Source organism: Bos mutus, chromosome 1 (assembly GCF_027580195.1).
Source record: "Bos mutus isolate GX-2022 chromosome 1, NWIPB_WYAK_1.1, whole genome shotgun sequence".
NCBI lineage: Eukaryota > Metazoa > Chordata > Mammalia > Artiodactyla > Bovidae > Bos > Bos mutus.
In genome coordinates this window covers 68,317,433-68,337,761 of record NC_091617.1, presented here as the reverse complement: position 1 = coordinate 68,337,761, position 20,329 = coordinate 68,317,433, and the positions used below count along the sequence as shown (strand labels likewise).

The following is a 20,329-nucleotide window of genomic DNA, read 5'->3' as shown; positions in this document are numbered from 1 at the left end:
CATTCTAAATCTTATAGGGGTGCCTTACCCCAGCAATGGGACAGTTCAGAATGTGGTATGAAAGTTCAGAAAGTGAAGGACTCTAATAACCAGATAACAAATCTTTTTCTAACTCAGGTTTTTTTTCCAAGTGTCTTTTTGATCTTAAAAAAAGGAGAGGGGGAGATTGAGCTAATCAAGTTGTCAGATAGTAAATTATTAAAATTTAAAAATGCTTATTTATGGCTTTTAGCTCAGAAGATATTCATAGAATAAGGTGATGTTGCTGTAACAGATTCCTATTCCCATCTTCCTATTGACATGAATAAATTTTGGAGAGAGTGGTTTAGTCTATACAAATAAAATATAGGAGTAGAATTGATGCTAATCCCTGTCTTATTTAGTAATAAGTCAAATTTTTAATATACATGGACTATTTGGGTAGAGAAAGCCCCATCTCATTAAAGTTGTACACCCAATAAAATTTTAATACTTGTCATATTTTGTAATATATTTATGTTGTTTTGATCAGTTGCAGTGATTAGTCAAATCCAGATGGTGTTTTTAAAAACATAAAAGCCTTACAGTCACCGAGTTTAAAGAGGCAATTATGAAATGTAGGAGGAGTCAGAACTAACCAGAAAAAATACATGTAAGTGGGTTCTGCAGATCTGTGGTGCAAGGGGTGTTTAGTGCAGCGTGTCAGGAAAGCCAACGAAGGATGCATGAGACACATCCAAGGAACCCTTTGCTTGGAGAAATAGGTGCCGTGAAACTGAGGAGGCGAGGATGTACAGCACACACCAGGTGCCTGGGTGTCAAGATGTCTCTTGACGGTTTCTAATGACTTCCTAATCCAAAGGTAACATAGGTTGGCAATAGCATAGCTGGGCAGATGCATAGCTGAGTGAGTCTGCTTGCTAGGAGTGTTGATGACATCAGCTGGAGGAAGGCTTGACTGAGGTTCCTACTGTCTCCTGTCTGTGTTTACTACTGGTTTGAGGTTAACTCGTGGGAGAACTGCTTATCAAAGGTGGGAAGGTCACAAAGCTGGAGAAAATAGATTACTTACAAAGCAGGAAAACCAAGATTTAAGAACATTTTTCAAAATGAAGTGGAGTTGAAATCATCAGGATTAGTATCTTGCATTTAGTTCAGAATATTAATAAAATAGAGGGAACTTGGTTTGATAGTAGCTTTTAAGTAAAGGATCTGGTAGATTCTAATTCTCAAAGGCTCCACGTGAATAACTAGTGTTGCTTTAAAAAAAATACAATGCCAACTGAGGCTGCCTTAATGGAACCCCGAGATAACGGTTTCACTTTTCTCTGTGCAGGTCAGACCGCATCTGGAGTTCTTTGTTCAGGGAAAGTTCTTTGACAGGGAAAGCAATGTCACGATGAGGTATCTGGAAACCAGGAAGGTCAAAAGAGCTAGTTTGTTGATAATAAAGTTGAAATAGCGGATGCAAGAAACTGAAGCTAGTTTATGCTGCCATATCAAGAAAGGGAAATTTATTGTAAGAATATTGGGTTCCTGATGGTCCATGCAGGAAGGGGGCCATGCAGTTAGTCTTGGAAAGGACTGAGAAGTGACTGGACAGAGTTAGCTCCATGTTCCTCACTGGGTTCCCTGTAAGGAAGGTAGTTATTCACGTTGACAGATGAGAAAAGCTGAAGCACAGACTTACAGTCAGTTCCTCAGGTAAGCAGCCAGTAAGAAGCAGGGCAGAAGTTCAAGGCTCAGACCTTCTGGCTCTGGCACCAGTACCAGTGCTCCTCCCTACCCCCACCACCTTCCCTTAGCACTCGCTGCCCATCACTGTGTTCCATCACACCTGTTGCACCTGTCCAGAGGGCTCGCCTCAGAGTATGATCTCAAGGGCCAGCCTCTAGCAAGGGAGTACCTCCCCATGTGCTCTGCACACCCCCCGTGGCTCAGTGCTGCCAGGCACCCTGAGATGTGAGATCACCCACAGATGGGCAGTGGACTTGCAACACTCTCCTAACTGAGTCCCCTCACTGCTCATAGCATCCTGACCGTGGGAATAGTGACGCGAGCTACCGTTTCCTGGGAATTTATAATGCACTCCATGCTGTGCTAGGGCTTTGCTGCCGGGTCTCTGCTGCTTGCAGCACCTGGGTCAGGTGGACATTACGTCTCCATTTTATGTGAGAAAGACTGAGACTCCGGGGTGGGGTTGTGGGGCGGCTCTGAGGGACTTGCTGGAAGTCTGACTGCTGGTGAGCACGCACGCTAGGAGACAGCTGCAGCCGCTGATGCCATAGTCCAGGTTTTTTCCCTTAAACCTTGTGCACTTTGGAAAGTTTCAGAGAAGCGAAAGGTGTTATCAGCACCACTTTCATGTGGTCACTCTAGTGTACAGATCTTGTTTTTGCTAGGATATGTCAGCAAGATAAGAACATTGTCCAGAAGACAGGACAGGATTCTAAGCGGCATTTTTCTCACAAACGTGAACAATGTCAGATGTATTTGGATGGTTTCAGGAGCATTTGAAGCAGAAGAAGGAAGGGTGCTTCTCCCACACTCTCCATAGCATATCTATCCCAGCAGGTGAGCTGGAGCCTCCCTTGAGCTCTGAGGGGCCTTGACCCTGTTGAGACAGTGGCCCAAAGGCAGGCCTCCCATACTGGCTCCCTGTTTCCTATCTCTGTCCAAGAGGCTACAGCCATGGGGCCCCTGGCTCTGCTACCAGGGCTGTTAAGTTTTGTTTTCTGTGGAAGGAGACAGGCTGGCACAGAGCAGCAGCCACTCACCCATCATAACCGGACCAAGTGGTGCTGGCCAGGCCACCAGAGGTGAGCTCCTTGAGGGCCCTGGAGGCAGCAGAGGACAGAATCCAGGGCAAAATGGAAAGGTGGGGTCCTTGTTCAGAAATAACTTCAGATAGCAGAGTATTACACCTAAGCATGGGTTGTTCTGAGTGTGGGGTCCACCATGCTGGTGTGGCATGGAAACTGGGGGCCTCCCCTCAGCCCCCTTTTTGCTGATGGAGCCCCAAGGAAGAAAGGCCCCTCATCACAGGGGCCGCTATTTCAGCTGAGGCTTAGAGTTTTCCAGACATAGAAGAAGGTTTAGAGAATTGAAAGAGACACGTGTACCCCAATGTTCATCGCAGCACTGTTTATAAGAGCCAGGACATGGAAGCAACCTAGATGTCCATCAGCAGATGAATGGATAAGAAAGCTGTGGTACATATACACAATGGAGTATTACTCAGCCATTAAAAAGAATACATTTGAATCAGTTCTAATGAGGTGGATGAAACTGGAGCCTATTATACAGAGTGAAGTAAGCCAGAAAGAAAAACACCAATACAGTATACTAATGCATATATATGGAATTTAGAAAGATGGTAACAATAACCCTGTATACGAGACAGCAAAAGAGACACTGATGTATAGAACAGTCTTATGGACTCTGTGGGAGAGGGAGAGGGTGGGATGATTTGGGAGAATGGCATTGAAATACGTATAATATCATATATGGAACGAGTCACCAGTCCAGGTTCGATGCACGATACTGGATGCTTGGGGCTGGTGCACTGGGATGACCCAGAGGGATGGTATGGGGAGGAAGGAGGGAGGAGGGTTCAGGATGGGGAACACATGTATACCTGTGGCAGATTCATTTCGATATTTGGCAAAACCAATACAATATTGTAAAGTTTAAAAATAAAAAAAAATAAAGAAGTTTTAGGAGGCCCCATTAGTGGTGAGTCCATGAGGGTATTGCCCTTTTGCAGGTGGGAAGCAGCTGAGGGGAGTGGGCTGGGGATGGAGGGGAGAGTGGCAGGGACAGAGGCAGGATCGGGCCGACTGGTAGGGCCCATGTTCCAGTACGGTGTCTGGCTGTTATTCGGTAGGTGTTTCCTATTCCTTAGCACCACAAGTTGGGAGGGCTGTGGGCAAGTCAGAAAACGGCGAGGAGGTAGGCAGGGGCACAGGGCACAGCGGAGAGGTGCTGGGTATCAACCGGAGAAGAGGAATTAGGGAGTGCAGACGGGTTATCACTACCATCAAGTGTCTCGGGGCCTGGCCTGTGGATAAGGACATGGCCCATGGGTTGTGGGGAGCCATGAGACAGCTGAGTTCAAGTAGCTTCCGTGTGGGTCTCGCCTCTGTAACCAGAATTTCCTGCAGGGGTCAGGGTGGTCAGGCAGCAGCTCCGTGGTTCCTTCCAACCAGAGGTTGTGGTTCCCTGACTGTCCTGTGTTCTCTGGGTAAGGGGTCTATTCAGAAAAGCAGGTGGTAGGGTTGTTGTTATTCAGTTGCTAAGTTGTGTCTGACTCTTTGCCACCCCATGGACTGCAGCTCACCAGGCTTCCCTGTCCTTCACTGTCTCCCGGAGTTTGCTCAAACTCATGTCCATTGAGTAGATGGTGCTGTCCAACCATCTCGTCTTCTGTCGCTACCTTCTCCTCCTGCCCCCAATCTTTCCCAGCATTGGGGTCTTTTCCAGTGAGACGGCTCTTTGCATCAGGTAGCCAAAGTATTGGAGCTTCAGCATCCGTCTTTCCAATGAATAGTCAGGGTTGATTTCCTCTAGGAGGTGTAGGGGGTAAGGGTCAAAGGTGGTCCTCAGAGAAATAATCCTTAAATGAAATCTTGAAGTCCCGAATCTAGTGATTTCCATTTTTCCTCCCAACATCAACCAAGGCTGACTGAGTGGGCCTGGCTGCTGGAAGTTGGTTTTCTCGTGAACGGGCTTTGACACATCAGTATGCAAGTGGCCTGCTGAGCGGCCAGCACTAATGCCTGGTACAAAGGACCCTGTGAGCCTGTCACAGGCTTCCCACGGCATCCCCTCTACTGTCCCCTCCCCTGGGGCTCTCCACCTCGTGTCCGGGCCCATTGTCTCAGTGAGCTCCTAGGAGCCTTGGCATCTGCACAGCCTGGATTTGGTGGGCCTGAGTGGGGGTTGGGCAGCCCCTGGGAAAGGATGAATCAGGCCAGCAGCCCCAAGGCGGGAACCAGGAGCATCTCAATGAGGTTCAGATAACAAGGCTGGGCAGAGGAAGGGCTGCTGTGCGCGTGACCATCCTCTGGAACCTCAGAGTGGAAAGCAGAGAATCTCCAGAACTGGGGGCCTTCACCGTCAGTCCACAGTGGTCGCAGAAGAGGAGCCTCATTCCGGCCACCTGACAGGCTCTCTGGATTCTTTCCTGATCCTTCTGGGAAATGGACTCTGAGGGGAGGGGTGGCAGAACAGATTGACTCTCTGTTCCCAACGTGCTTTTTATAGCATTCCTGTGCCCAGCAGGACCTGAAGCTTGGCTGAAACTGAGCCATTCTCTGGTTATCAGGTGGCCAGGCAGACATTAGGCCGCATGGGGCCCGACAGTGAGGGCCTTGGTTGGACCAGAGCTTGGCTGGGGAAGGCCAGCGGGACCTGCTGAGAAGCCAGGCCTTCCTGCTCCTCCAGCCGGGCAGCCTGGGCAGACAGCAGGTGAGCATTTCTGAATCCTGGGTGGTTGGCTGCCAGCACTCATTGAGGGGCTTCACCTTTCCACTTCCTCCTGGTAAGTCCCAGGAGATTTAATCCCCTCTCTTGCTACTTAATTCCATGATGCAGGCAAGTTTTCCTGGGGGAAGGTTATGCTTACAGATGGACACTACCCACAGTCTTGCAATAATTAAATGCCTTGGACTCTTGGTCCAGGCTGTTTCTTTGTAACTTTTTTCATTTCTGACCCCCAGCTGCCTTTGCAGGGAGCAGAGCTTTCCTTTGCTAAGTCCAGCAAAGTTGTTCCCCTGGGAAGCACTAGGCTTCTCTCTGAGCCTCAGAAGGAGGGATGTTCACCTCCACATTCTTGGTGCCCTTGGCGCCTTGGTCAGGTGCAGCCTCCTTGTCCTTCCATTATCATTCAGCTTACCCCCAGCCCAAGGCTGGGAGATTTAAAGAAACCTCTGGTCACCCCTTGGGGGGTCCCCACCTATGGTCCCCGTGTGAGCTGGGCCTCTCCCTCCGAACCCAGCTCTGGACACCCGACGCCTGCCTCATTCTCTCCTTCTAGGAGGTGATGTGCCAAGGTGAGCACAGGCCTAGCCCCACCCCTCCCCAGCTGTGTGAGCATCACTAAGCCCCCTGGGCCCACCAACCAACCCCGCTTTCTCTCTGGTAAATGAGGATGCCTCCTCCTAGGGCGTGTAAATGAGATGCTCATGGAAATACCAAGCACGGTGCCTGGTACGTGTAGTACTCAGCAGCTGGTAAAAGTTAGGCAGATTGCAGTATCCTGGGTGGGTCCCCATCTTACTTGCTTACCTGGAGAGCCCCGCTGTACCTGAGGTCCTTGGAAGTTACTCTTGAATTTGCTTTCGTCAGCCTTTCCCTTTGCCCCTCCCACTGCCCACGTGGAAGTGGGGGTGGGCCAGTCCCAACTATCTGCAGCTGGCTTGGTCCTCCCAGCTTCCTGACCCTGGCTCGTGGCCATTGTCCTCAATTCACGTGTCCGACAGCATGTCCTGTGACACCCCTTTCCTGGTGCTGACTCCTGCTGTCTTGTTGCCAGCAGGACCCTCTCCAGGGCCTGGGGAGCTGGGTCTCCTGCTCAGTCTCACACTCTCCCCCTCCCACCCTGGGGGGGTCCCTGGGTGTCACGGAATCTGAGGGAAGGCCTTTTAGAATTAGTAATGGTCCCAAAGTAAAAGGGATCCATAGAACGTTAAGAAAATTATATTTTGAGAGTTTTCCGAAAATATACCTAAAGAGTACGGAGTAAAGCAGGTAATTGATGACTTTTTAAAGAAATCAGTTCTTTTCCAACCCAGATAGTAGAATTAACAACAACAGTAGCTAAAAGTGGTTCCTAACTTGTTTTGAGCTTCCAGAATGTTCTGAGGAGCCTTTTGAAAAAGAAAGACATCTGGGCCAGGCAGTGGGTCAGTTTCTGGAGTGGGTCCAGGCCTCTGTCCATTTAAGGGAGAAGGACTCAGGGTATTGTCTGGCCAGGTGTGCCAGCTACCTGTCTGGAGATTTCTGCAGCGCCACGCATGGAGGGCAGTGCTAGATGGTTCTCACCACACATCGTGAGAGGGGAAGTGGTGTCATGCTTGACTTCCTGGGAGAATCACAGCGAGCAGTGTCTTTCCTTTCCTCACATCCCAGCCATGTGGGCAGCTAACAGGCACCTTTCCTCCATTGTGATCTGCCATCGAGGTCCACCTTCCTACCTGTTTCCATGGCAACTCATAAGCAGCTCAGGAGTTGGCAACATGCTTTGCATGCTTTGTTTAAATAAGAAAAAGTCTGTCCACATGTATCCCTGGTGACTCAGATGGTAAAGAATCTGCCTGCAGTGCAGGAGACCTGATTTTGATCCCTGGGTCGGAAAGATCCCCTGGAGAAAGGAATGGCTACCCACTCCAGTATTCTTGCCTGGAGAATCCCGGTGGACAGTGGAGCCTGGTGGGCTAAGTCCATGGGGTCACAAAGAGTTGGACATGACAGAGCGACTAACCCTCTCACTTTTTCTTTCACTTCTAAATACAACCTCAGGGCCATGGGCTGATTGTGAAAGACATGGTTGTGGGCACCACGCAGAGAGAAACTGGGATGAAGGGAGGCTCAGGTGTGTGTGTGAGGAGACAGCTAAGCTGGAAGGGACCCAGGGGTCATCTGTCCCTTCTCCAGCAGGGGAGGAGGCACCTCTGCGGGAGAGTAGGCAGCTGCCAGGGCTGCTGGGCCCCAGGGCCCCGCGTGCTCAGGTAGCATGTCTAGCTTGGCCCAGACGAGGTGCCTGGTAAATTGTTGAATATTTTGTTGACTTTCAAGATGGAGATGAGGAGAGGATAGGATAGAAGTGAAAAGAAAGGGGAGAAAGAGAACCATGTAAACTTGAGTGAATCTTTCTACCTTCCTGTGGAAGCCTTTTTCCTCCAGGGTGTGAGGATTCAAAGAGATAATGAACATTAACGAACCAAGCACGATGCCTGTCAGATGCTGGTGCCTGAACACACCCTTCCTGGGTAAAGGGAAGGGCTTGCTGACTTGGGGCCTCATCCTCCTCGGGTGGCTGGAGTGGCCTCCCTGCGTGTGGGCAGGGGCCAGATTTGATCCCAGCTCTGCACTGAGGGCCTTGGAGGAACTGTGCTCAGGCCCCTGGGTGATGGGGAGGCCAGTACAGGGAGCGGGAGGCCCAGTCACGCCACGGTCACAGCATCCCCTCTCTTTCTCCTGCCCAGGCGTCCTTTGAGGTGTCGGTGGAGGCCCGGAGCTGCCCCAGCAAGCACGTGCAGCACACGTTCACCCTGCGGCCCGTGGGCTTCCGGGACAGCCTGGAGGTGGGGGTCACCTACAACTGCAGGTGCGGCTGCAGCACAGGGCTGGAACCCGACAGCGCCAGGTGCAGCAGCAACGGGACTTACGTCTGCGGCCTGTGTGAGTGCAACCCCGGCTACCTGGGTACCAGGTGCGAGTGCCAGGAAGGCGAGAGCCAGAGCGGGTACCAGAACCTGTGCCGGGAGGCGGAGGGCAAGCCACTGTGCAGCGGGCGCGGCCAGTGCAGCTGCAACCAGTGCTCCTGCTTCGAGAGCGAGTTTGGCAAGATCTACGGGTCCTTCTGTGAGTGCGACAACTTCTCCTGCGCAAGGAACAAAGGTGTCCTCTGCTCAGGTAGGTGCCCCCGCAAGCACTGTTGCTCTGAGCCAAAGCGTGCCTTTTACTGATTGCCATGGTTCTGCTGGGAGCAAGCGAGGGCCAGCCTTGGGGTGGCACCAGCATGTTGAATACAAAAACAAGAGACAGCGCTGCTGCGTTGTCTGAGGGACTCTCAGGGTTGGCGGGGTCTGCGGTGCGTCCTTCAGGACTCACCCACACAGCATTCCTGACTTGTAGATGATCAGCCTCTTCTTGATCGCCCTGGGGACAAGGAGCTCCCCGGAGATGGTAGTGATTATTCCTTTATTAGACATCCATTCATCGCCTATGGGCTTCCCTGGGCTCAGCTGGTAAAGAATCTGCCTGCAATGTGGGAGACCTGGGTTCAATCCCTGGGTTGGGAAGATCCCCTGGAGAAGGGAACAGCTACCCACTCCAGTGTTCTGGCCTGGAGAATTCCATGAACTATACAGTCCATGAGGTCAGACACGAGTGAGCAACTTTAACTTATCATCTCCTATGGCTGCTCTAACAAGTTTCCATAGACTTAGTGGCTTAAAACAACCCAAGTTTATTCCATTCCTGTTCTGGATGTCAAAAGTCTGAAGTGGGTGTTATTTGGCTAAAATCCAGGTGTCTTCAGGGCTGCATTCCTTCTCAGAGTTCTAAGGGAGAATCTGTTCCTTGGCCCTCTCCAACTTCCAGAAACCCATCTGCATTCCTTGGCTTGTAGCACCTTCCTCTGTTTTCACAGCCAGCAGTGTAACATCCTCACATCTCTCTCTGACCTCTGTTTTGCTCTGATGCTCTTTGCCTCCCCCTTATAAGGAGCCCTGCAGCTGCACTGGACCCACCAGATAGTCCAGACCAGTCTCCTCATCTCAGGATCCTTGACTTAATCACATCTGCAGGGTCCCTTCTACCCTGTAAAGTAACACTGATACAAGTTCCAGGGATTAGGCTCTGCATATCTTTGAGGGCCATCCTTCTGCCTCCTACAGGTATGATTTGAAAGTTTTCTTTTATATCAAACAAAAAATTGTTTCTCAGTCACTTCCACTGGTGGGTCACATTTTAGGCTTCCCTTTTCCATATGGCAACCTGCTAAAACATCTGAGAACTTCTTTGTGTTTCTCTGTTCTCTTTTCTTTTTTAATTTTCAAAATATTACAATTTTTTGTTCTCTTTTCTTAACCCAAACTAGATACCAGGTCTCTTCCTGCTTTGAGGCTCTGTCATTTTGCTAAGCATGCTTCTCAGAATCAGGCAGGTTACTTGTCATCTGGGTAACAGGGGCTCAGCCCCAGGTCCAACTAACATTTGCTTCCTGTGACCTGAACTTTCCACTTCCATAAACACCTCCTAACAACACTCACCTTTTCTTTTCTATTAAATAATCACATTGTATGGTTGAACTTGATTTTAACTTGACTACCAAAAGTTGAAGATTAATATTTGAATGAACTGTAGCAAAGCCAGGTTTCTGTTGTGTCACATCTGAGCACTTAAGTGTTTGAATCTAAGCAAAGGACTTTACATGGATTGCAGTTAAGTGGAAGTTTGGCAGTTCCCATTCTGGGAGTGGCACTCTGGTGAAACACTGTGTCCTTTAACACGTCTCTTAAAGGTCAGTCTGTCCAACACCATGCCACCTACAGATCGAGTGAACAGAACAGTTTTGGGCAGGATTATAGTTTCTTCTACTACCTCTTATTCTCTTATATGTTCTGTTGCTTCCAGGATCCCTTCTTTGTGAATGGTCTCCCAGGGGTGAAGTGTTGATTTAGAAGGAACATGGAGTGTGGCAGGGAAGATGAAGCACAAACATGTGAAGTGAATCAGATCATAGAAACCATCTGTCCCTGTGGGAGGAGTAACCCCCATTCTGTCCACAGGAGAAACAAGTGCAGATGGTAGCACAGGGGAGGATAAGCCAGTGAGGTCTCCAGGGGCAGACCACACTGTGAGACACATACATGGGTGTGGCGTGCTCAAAATTGGAAATGTTCTAGAAAGTGCAGGACGTATGGTGTCGTAGAAGAGTCAGCTAACTGATAGGGTCTGGATTTGATGTGCTGAACAGGCAACAGGGATCCGCTCTTCCTGAGGGGTTGGATGGTTCCCCTGGATCAGCAGAAAAGTGCTTAGGATCAGGCAGGCCTGGGCCTGACTCCAGCACCACCATGGGCTGCTTGTGTCCCTCTGGGCACAGGACTTTAGTGAGCAGTAAGAGAACGTGTCTAAGCACCTAGCACATTGCCTTGCTGACCGCCAGCTCCTCTAAGAATCAGGGCCACACACTCCTGGGAGCTGTAGCTGCTCCCAGTGTGCGCACGGGGCCACCTTCCCCATGAGTCCTGCATGGCGGGATGGACAGACTGCCGCCACAAACACTCTAAGATACCTGACTGTGTCTGTAATTGGCTTTCAGCAGTTTTTTTTTTTTTAAACAAATTAGCAAGTATTATCATGGAATGCTGTCCTTTCCCCTCAAGTGCCAAAAATGCGCCGGTGGGAGACTCTCACGTGTCCCCGAGTGAGGAAACAGGAGGTTAGAGATGCTTTGGGGCTCCTGCCTGTGTGGTATGTTGAGTCACTAACTCCTCTGGGTTGCTGAGCTGGATGTCTTCTGTTCCCTCATAGGAAAATTTGAAAAATACAGGGGAGTCGATGGAAGTGTGGTCAGTCTGAGCTGTCTGTCTCCTTCTTGGTGACCAGGATTAATTTGGACCATCTGGTGAAGCAGACAAGAAACTTCTTTTACCCTCTGTGTCCTCAGTCAAGAGAATGATTCCAGCTAGCTGGAGGATTATTCTTAGGTCTAGAATATTCTGAAGGGAAAGAAAGAAGTTGTTCATCATTCCAGCATTCTTACTTTAAGAGGTCTCCCATCTAAATTTTTTTCTAAATGTATATGTGTATGCACTTTTGTATCTTGCTTTTTTTTTTCTTATATTATATCCTAAGAAGCACCTGAAGTTGAATTACTTGAACACAACAATGATTAGAAGAACATTTGGCTGTCTTTCCACTGCATCTCCAATTAGCCGCCTCCATCCCTTCACTTTCTGGCTCAGACAATAAAGAATCCCCCTGCAATTCAGGAGACGTGGGTTCAATCCCTGGGTCGGGAAGATCCCCTGGAGAAGGAAATGGCAACCCAGTCCAGTATTCTTGCCTGGGAAATCCCACAGACAGAAGAGCCTAGCGGGCTACAGTTTATGGGGTTGCAAGAGTTGGACCGACTTAGCAACTAAACCACCACCCCTTCACTTTGAAAGCAATAGCTAGTTGAAGCTATCCAAGTCTTTCTGGAGACAGTAGTTTGTAGGTCAGGAGTGTGGGTGATGTGAGGTCATCCAGGAAGGATGCCCAGCTCCAGGCAGGACCCATCCGCATGCATGCAACCCTGCCTGCCCATCCATGTACCGCCCAGCTCCTCGTTGCTTGTCTCACAAGCACTCCAGCTTATTCAGGAGGCAGCAGTGGGTGGGTGAGGGGTCCACCCACAGTTCTTGTTCCCGAGGTCAGCTTGGGGCTCCCGCTCTGAAATTGAGTCCTTTGGTTTCAAGCTCTCAGATCACTGTTATGTTTGGGGTTTTGTGGGGGAGAAGTCTTATTTCTCAACAGCCGTTCTGGTCTTGAAGATGCTGACTCAGAGACTCACAAGCAGCTGACTTCAGCATTCTCTCAGCCCTTCCCCCTGCAGCCAGGCCTGCGGGGGCCGTGAGGTTGTGATCCACCTTCAGACACGGCCTGAGGCAGAGCCAGGCCAGAGCCGACGGGGACGTCCTGGAGAAGTTCTTCCACTTCTCCCAGGTCTTTTCACCTGTAAGAGGCTTCTGGTCCTTACCCCCAACCAAGACACAGGACCGAGGGTCAGGCAAGAAGTTACAGGTTTGAGATGTGTTATACGTCACAGAAGTTAGTAGTGAAGGAAACCGGACTAAGGTCTGGAAGCAATTGAACATCTTGGTTATTACTTTTGTGACACAGTGTCATGGGAATGTGTGTGGATCCAGGGCTGCTATTCCTCCCTCTGGTTTCTAGAGGCAAAATAACTCAGAGTGGTTCTGTCCACAGACCAATCCTGTGAGTACAGAGAGAGCCACAGGGCCATTGTGAGGGTTTCTGTTCCTTTGAGTCTCCTTAAGTGTTGACCCTTCAGAATCGCTCTGTTAATAGAACATGTGGACATGGTCTGTTTAGTTGTTTTCAGTGTGATTAGAGGTTATTGTGCAAACTTTGTTATTCTTTGCTGGTTTCTGTACCCAAACAGTGCATTTCCTGGGATTTGAGTTACTCTGCTGTGGTAAGCTGTTGAAATCATCCCAACCCTAGTGCTTTCAGCAATCTCTGTTCTTAAAATGCCTGCACTGCTGAGTCGCTCAGTAGTGTCCGACTCTTTGAGATCCCATGGACTGTAGCCCGCCAGTCCATGGGATTCTGCAGGCAAGAATACTGGAATGGGTTGCCATTCCCTCCTGCAGGGGATCTTCTCAATCCAGGGATCGAACCTAGGTCTCCCACGTTGTAGATGGATTCTTTACTGTCTGAGCCACCAGGGAAGCCTGCACTGGGATATGTGGAATAATTTACTGAAAGCTTACTTCTTGGGTTTCATATACTGAGAAAATTTATATCAAATAGGATATAGAATTTTGAACAGACTGCTTTTGGTCTTGTGATTGTGAGATCATAGAAGTATATCTAAGTATTTTACTTCATATTTTACTTCATCTAATAGGTTATTTGGGCAATTAAGGCAAGTAGAGGTCAAGGGGCAATTGCATTATTCTTCCAGACATAAAAAAATGGAGAGTTGCATCATTCTGAGTGGCCAGAACCAGTGTCCAAACAGAGATTCCTGGTCTGGGCTGATGGTTTCCAGAAGGTTTCACAAGGTTGTATTAAACCCTTCCTGTTAAAAGCACCTCTGACATTATGGCCTGCTTCTAGACTTATTGATTCTTGCCAAATGAAACACCTCCCATGGCAACAGTTATCTGGATATGTTTATAAAGTGCTTCTCCCTCTGTTTATACTATTTTCTTTAGAAATATAATTTTCACACTCAGAGTAAGTGTCCTAGTGGCCATCTCTGGAGCTGTGGTCCCAGCTCTACCTTCTGTCACTGCATTGCAATTTCAATTTCCATAAATGACTTACAGGATCTTCTGGAATGTGGCTCCATGACAGAGGCCTCAAAAAGTACCTTTTGAATGAACCCAGATTTGACATATTTAATTTCTCAAGAAGAAAGGGGCTCTTGGTGGGATTACTACCACTGAGTGCCTCAGGTGGGAGAGCCTAGAAAATTCTTCACATCTTTTCATGTGTATTAGCCTCTATTCAGTTTCTTGATGGTTACCTGGATGCTTTTTGCAAATACAAGGAGGCACTATATATGAGTGTGAAAATTCCATCCTTATCTTGCTCAAGTTCATTTGAAAAAACAGCAAAATGTAGGGCTCAGTCAGTCATATAAGCAAATGAGGTACTTTTCAGACTGGCCAGGTGAAGCAGATGAGCTGGACTGCTCAGCTCTGGAGTCATCCAGCATCTTGCAGCCTGAGGCTGGAGAAAGCTCTTTCAAAAACTGTCATGTAGAAGTATCCGATCTTAGTGCAGCTGCAGACACTAAGGTGGTGATCTCTCACTGAGGTCGTTTCGTTTTGGGTAGAGTGCTGCATTCATCCCATTGAGGAGCTCAGTGAGCATTCCTCACGTGCCAGGTTTTTACCGGATGCCAGGGGTACAGAGTTGGAATTGCTCACAGTACTGAATTAATTTTTAAATGTTTGTTCTCACTAGAATTTTCCACTCCTCAGAAATTTTCTGGGTTAGAGGAGTGACGATATGAACCGCTTAAGCTTCTACCTTCACCGTCCAGACTTGTGTGAGATGTTGAAAATTAAGCATGTCGGCAGGCCGTGTGGAGAACCTGCCTTGTTCCATGCTCTGGGCTCTTGTTCCAACTCTGGGAATTGAGTTTTCTTACTGCTCTTCTCACTGCTCAGTTCGGTTCAGTCGCTCAGTCATCTCCGACTCTTTGCGACCCCATGAATCGCAGCACGCCAGGCCTCCCTGTCCATCACCAACTCCCGGAGTTCACTCAAACTCATGTCCATCGAGTCGGTGATGCCATCCAGCCATCTCATCCTCTGTCGTCCTCTTCTCCTCCTGCCCCCAATCCCTCCCAGCATCAGAGTCTTTTCCAATGAGTCAGCTCTTCGCATGAGGTGGCCAAAGTACTGGAGTTTCAGCTTCAGCATCATTCCCTCCAAAGAACACCCAGGACTGATCTCCTTCAGGATGGACTGGTTGGATCTCCTTGCAGTCCAAGGGACTCTCAAGAGTCTTCTCCAACACCACAATTCAGAAGCATTAATTCTTCGGCGCTCAGCTTTCTTCACAGTCTAACTTTCACATCCATACATGACCACTGGAAAAACCATAGCCTTGACTAGACGGACCTTTGTTGGCAAAGTAATGTCTCTGCTTTTCAATATGCTATCTAGGTTGGTCATAACTTTCCTTCCAAGGAGTAAGCGTCTTTTAATTTCATGGCTGCAGTCACCATCTGCAGTGATTTTGGAGCCCCAAAAAATAAAGTCTGACACTGTTTCCACTGTTTCTCCATCTATTTCCCATGAAGTGATGGGACCAGATGCCATGATCTTCGTTTTCTGAATGTTGAGCTTTAAGCCAACTTTTTTACTCTCCACTTTCACTTTCGTCAAGAGGCTTTTTAGTTCCTCTGCACTTTCTGCCATAAGGGTGGTGTCATCTGCATATCTGAGGTTATTGATATTTCTCCCAGCAATCTTGATTGCAGCGTGTGCTTTATCCAGCCCAGCGTTTCTCATGATGTACTCTGCATAGAAGTTAAATAAGCAAGGTGACAATATACACCCTTGACGGACTCCTTTTCCTATTTGGAACCAGTCTGTTGTTCCATGTCCAGTTCTAACTGTTGCTTCCTGACCTGCATACAGGTTTCTCACTGCTCAGATCCCAGAAATATCTGAAGCAGCAATTTACCAGTGACTGTGAAAACTGGAGTAATCTGGACATTGGACCTCACCTTACTACCCTTGTCTCTCTACTTAGAAAGGGAAGTGTGCAGACAGGGGAGCCTGTGATGTGGACTCTGCACATGCTTTTGAACTTCAGGCCTAATCCAAGGTCATGGAATTTGGCTTGTGAAGGAAATAATGAAACTTTAAAAACAAAGGAAAAGCCTAAGAAAACCATGAAAATGCCAAAGATAAAATCTTAATCATGTATAGAATTGGGTGGCATTAACTTTTTGATATTATGGAATAACACATTAGGAAATTTTCTGTTCTTAGTTAAGTTGAAAACAATGAGAGACCTCTGGTGACTAAAATAGTTATTCTTAGAGCTACTTTGGTTTCCTTTCTTCAGTGTTGAGCTGTCACTTTTGAGTTTAGTCTTGATTTTGGAAACTGTTATATAACTGATGGTAAGTCTCTGCTGCTCAGTGCTTTGGGTGGGGTGTGGCAGGATTGGATGGAGCCCTGTTTTCCTTTGGGGTAAGTGTTCTTAACTGTCAAACACTGACCTAAGAACTCCACCCAGATCCAGACTCTCCCTGCTGTCTGGAAGTTGCTCTAAGTGAGTTCAGCCTCCTGAAATTTTGTGTCTTGTTAATGAAAGGTCGACCGGGGTCTGTTAGTCTGACTTCCATCAAAGCCATTCGACTGACACTGTGTTGCGGTGAAGGAAAGCACAGTGTTTATTGCAGGTGCCAGGCAAGGAGACTAGACAGCTCATGCTGGAAAGACCCTTAACTCCCCAAGGACCATCACAGAAGAGTTTTTAAAGGCCACGTTAGGGGTGATGGTTGCAGGGAGCCTGACCAGCTTGTGAACATTCTTCTGATTAGGTTATGGTGAAGTAGTAGCATGAATTTTTTTTTGAATTTCAACTGGTCTGGCGTCTACCATCATCATGCAGTCAATTTTCTCTACTTGGTGGGGGCTTTAGTTTCTGCAAAACAGCTCAGGGATATGACTCAGGATGTCAGTAGCCCTTGAGGAGGAGCTAAGGGTCCTTGACTTGGTTTTATGCCTAAGCTGTTATTTTGCTTTTCTTGACTGCATTTCTTTGTTTCTGCATTTTCTCACTTCTCTGATTAAATTTCCTCTTTGGAACTTGGGGGAGGCCTCGGAGGAGGCTAAAGCTTTTCTGCAAACAAGAGTCAGAGGACACAGGGCAGGAGGAAGGTCTATCCCTGGAAGGCCCCTCGGACTTGTTGTCTTCTGGACATCTTCCTGAGCCCTTGCCTATTGCCCTCTGACCCAGCAGACGGGACCTCCTATCACCCCAGTCCACAAACCCCAGCCCCAAAGTCTTGATCAGGTGACCCGTCATCCTTAAGCTAAAGGAATATACTTCTCAGGTTGCTATTTTATGTTGTTTGACATTGCAGTATTGGCCTTTAGGCAAACATTGTAACAATGCAAGGAGAATCTACTTTAACACACTTTTTAGTATCTTGAGGTGTTTTTCCTTGGAAACACACTGAGGCTAATTTGTACTCTCCATAAGCAAGCATGAAATAGTAGGATTATTTGCATCTCCTGCGTTTCCTGCCACCACCAGACACACACACACACACACACACACACACACACACACACACACACACAGCTGCCTATTACCTGCACTGACCTTTTGCATTGTGGGAAACTGAGGCCCAGAACCTGGACTAAATCACTTTATGATTCTTGGTTATAGATTCAGACTTGGGGAACCTTGCAAGTAAATAGTTAACCTTGTTTCTACTGAATTTTGCTCATTTTGACTAGCTTGAGACCCTTCCCAAATCTATTACCAGTTCAGCCCTTCCTGCCACCACTCAAGCATGTAGCCCACAATTTTCCAAGTCTTCCCTAATAAGTACGCTTTATTTTGGTCAAAATTTTAGGAAACATTTAGTCTCTGTTTTGCTCAGTGCGTTTTCTCTGGGTTGCATAAGGAGAGCACACACCAGGCTAAAGGACACTCGTGGACCAGGAGGCCAGCCGAGGCGCCCGGTTTTATGACTGTTACTCGAGAGGCACAGACCATTCCCCTTAGTAGCCATTGAGTGTCTGGCTATTGTTATTGATTAGACTGGACCCACTTTTCCTTAAATGAGCCTTTGTTAGCCTGTTTTAATTTATAAAATGCTCTTGATGTGAATGATCTCATTTGGTTGTTTTCCTCTACCAGGAGTTGGAGGTGGCTGTTACTGATCAGGCCCGTGGGGGAGACTGTGGCCGAGAAGATTGGCATGTTGGCCATGCTCCCCACTGGTGGTGGTTGGCCCAGAGCCTTGACCTAAGAAAAGCCCACCTACCCTAACCCTCAGGGGATTCTCTTCTCTTGGCAGCTGCTTCCTGCCATCTTGTGGCTTGGCTGGGCTTCTGGCAGCCAGGCTTCAGCGTGGCCCACTCTTGTCACATGCCACACCGACTCTGTCTATCAAGAGTGCTACTCCAGGCTCTGAACAGTGGCCAGCTGAGGATGGAATATGGCACCTGTTCACCAGCCACAACAACATGACAGCTTTCCAGGTTGAAAATAGTCACCCTTTCATCCTGTCGCAGTGACCAGAGGAAAGGGGAGAGAATTCACGTCTCCCCAGATGCGGTTGGCATTTCCCCACAGTGCCTGCCAAGCAGATCGGGCAGATTAAGCCAAACTTGAGAAGTTGATCTGGGGCACCTCTGTTTTTCTTGGCCTCAGGCCTTCTGTTTTTCTTTCTGAGTCAGCATTCTTGGGGGCCTGTGAGGACTCTGGTTCATTGCATTCAGCTGATTACATACTCCTTTGAAACTGGAAAGGTGAGTTCATTAAGGAACTCGGGATTTTCCATTTTCTCTTCATGGCCTGAATCTCCCTGTAATCGATAGAGTTGGGTCAGACACCAAGGCCTTTCCTTGGTGCCCTTGTGTGAAATGCAGCAGTAATAAGAGGGACTTGGCAGCTGGGCACCAGCATGGAGAAGTCAGGTGCTAGGACCAGAAAGGCAACGATGTCCTTTGAGAGGGCTCTGCTGCCTTTGACAGTGGAGTCTTGACTTTCTAGCCAGTGAAAGTGAAAGTCGCTCAGTCATGTCTGACTCTCCGCAACCCTGTGGACTATACAGTCCATGGACTTCTCCAGGCCAGAATACTGCAGTGGGTAGCCTTTCCCTTCTCCAGGGGATCTTCCTAACCCAGGGATCAAACCCAGGTCTCCCACATTGTGAGCATGTTCTTTACCTGCTGAGCCACAAGAGGAGCCCAAGATACTGGAGTAGGTAGCCTGTCCCTTCTCCAGAGGATCTTCCTGAGCCAGGAATCAAACCGGGGTCTCCTGCATCGCAGGCAGATTCTTTACCAACTGAGCTATCAGGGAAGCCCTGTCCAGCCTGAGCTATCCTCTTTAAGTAATCTTGAGGTTTGGGAAAGTTTAGCTTAAAGCAGCAGTGCCTTGTTTGCTTAGTAGTGGTTGCATTTCACCGCTCATATGCAGAATGCAGCATGCAGTCCAGCAGATGTGGGCAAAGGGTGAGGGGCTTATCAGGGCCTCGCCTATTGGGAAGCAGCGTCAGCTGAGCTTGTCAGGGCTGGTTCATTGACACTAAGCCAAGGACAGAGGAGCAGCCGATCCCAGGACTGAGGATGCATCATTGTTCACATCTCCGAAGAGCCGTTTGCTGGAGAAATCTGAACAATGTGCAGTCACGGCAGTGAGTGCAAAGCCTGTGACTTCTGCTTGACCACGGCCATGTGTTGCCACAGGAAAGAGTTTCTCATTTTTATTTCTCGTGTCATCCTGCAGTCTCTGTTTTTCTTGGGCATTTGTTGAGAATTTGAAATATTTTGAGAGTGATGTTTAAACATCAGTAATACTCCTTTTCCTTTTCTAATTTCCAGTATCAGATATCTTCTCCAGGGTTTCAGGTTTGTCCTGATGGCGTTCACAGCCTCCAAGAGCCAACAACATATTCTGAGCATCTACTGTGTACCTGACACCATGCTAGGCATTGGGCAAGCAAAAATAAAACACCGCCTTTGATTTTGTATGGGTTTGCAGGCTAATGAGATGCGTCACATGGGGAAACAAATGTATCTGTGTGATAAGTGATGTGTACTATACTTTCCCTGTTAACTATTCTAGTTGACTTAAGAACATGCTCAGGACTCTAAAGAAAAAAAAAAATAGAGAAAGAGAAACCCTTAACCCCTGATCCCCCTCACTGTGAGCTCCTCTCCTCCATTCTCACAGCCGTATTCCTCAGAACATTCGTCTGCACCCACCGACTACATGAACTACCTCCCAGGCAGCCCTCACCTCAGTCCAGTTCAGATTCAGCCCCACGATTCCGCCAGAGCAGGTCTTCCAGGCCCCATATGGCTGTGTCCTGCTATGTCTAAGGCTTATCAGCCCTCGTCTTGACCTGAGTGTTGAATAGCAGCTGAACGCCTTTCAGTGCTGGGATTGTCTGCGGCACGGCTTAGCCATCTGCTCCTCTAGAGTGTCCCTCGGGCATTTCGCTGTGCCCACACCTTCAGTCACCCTTAAGTTGCTCGGTTGCTCAGACCTGCTTCCAAGCTCCCTTCAGCTTTGTATGTCTTAAATGCACCTCAATCTCAGGACGTTTCAGACTGATTTTATGATCTTCCTCCCAGCCGTGGTTCTCTCCTGATTTTCCTTATCTCCCCCTTTC

At 48.3% G+C, this 20,329-nt stretch overlaps 1 protein-coding gene across 1 annotated transcript in view; it reads left to right on the top strand.

The window, feature by feature from the left end:
- ITGB5 (integrin subunit beta 5) overlaps window positions 1-20,329 on the top strand; it is a 116,321-nt gene that overhangs the window by 76,930 nt on the left and 19,062 nt on the right. Inside the window, exon 10 of the mRNA XM_070370427.1 lies at window positions 8,187-8,616. Within this exon, the coding sequence (XP_070226528.1) occupies window positions 8,187-8,616 (430 nt within the window). The remainder of the gene's footprint in view (window positions 1-8,186; window positions 8,617-20,329) is intronic.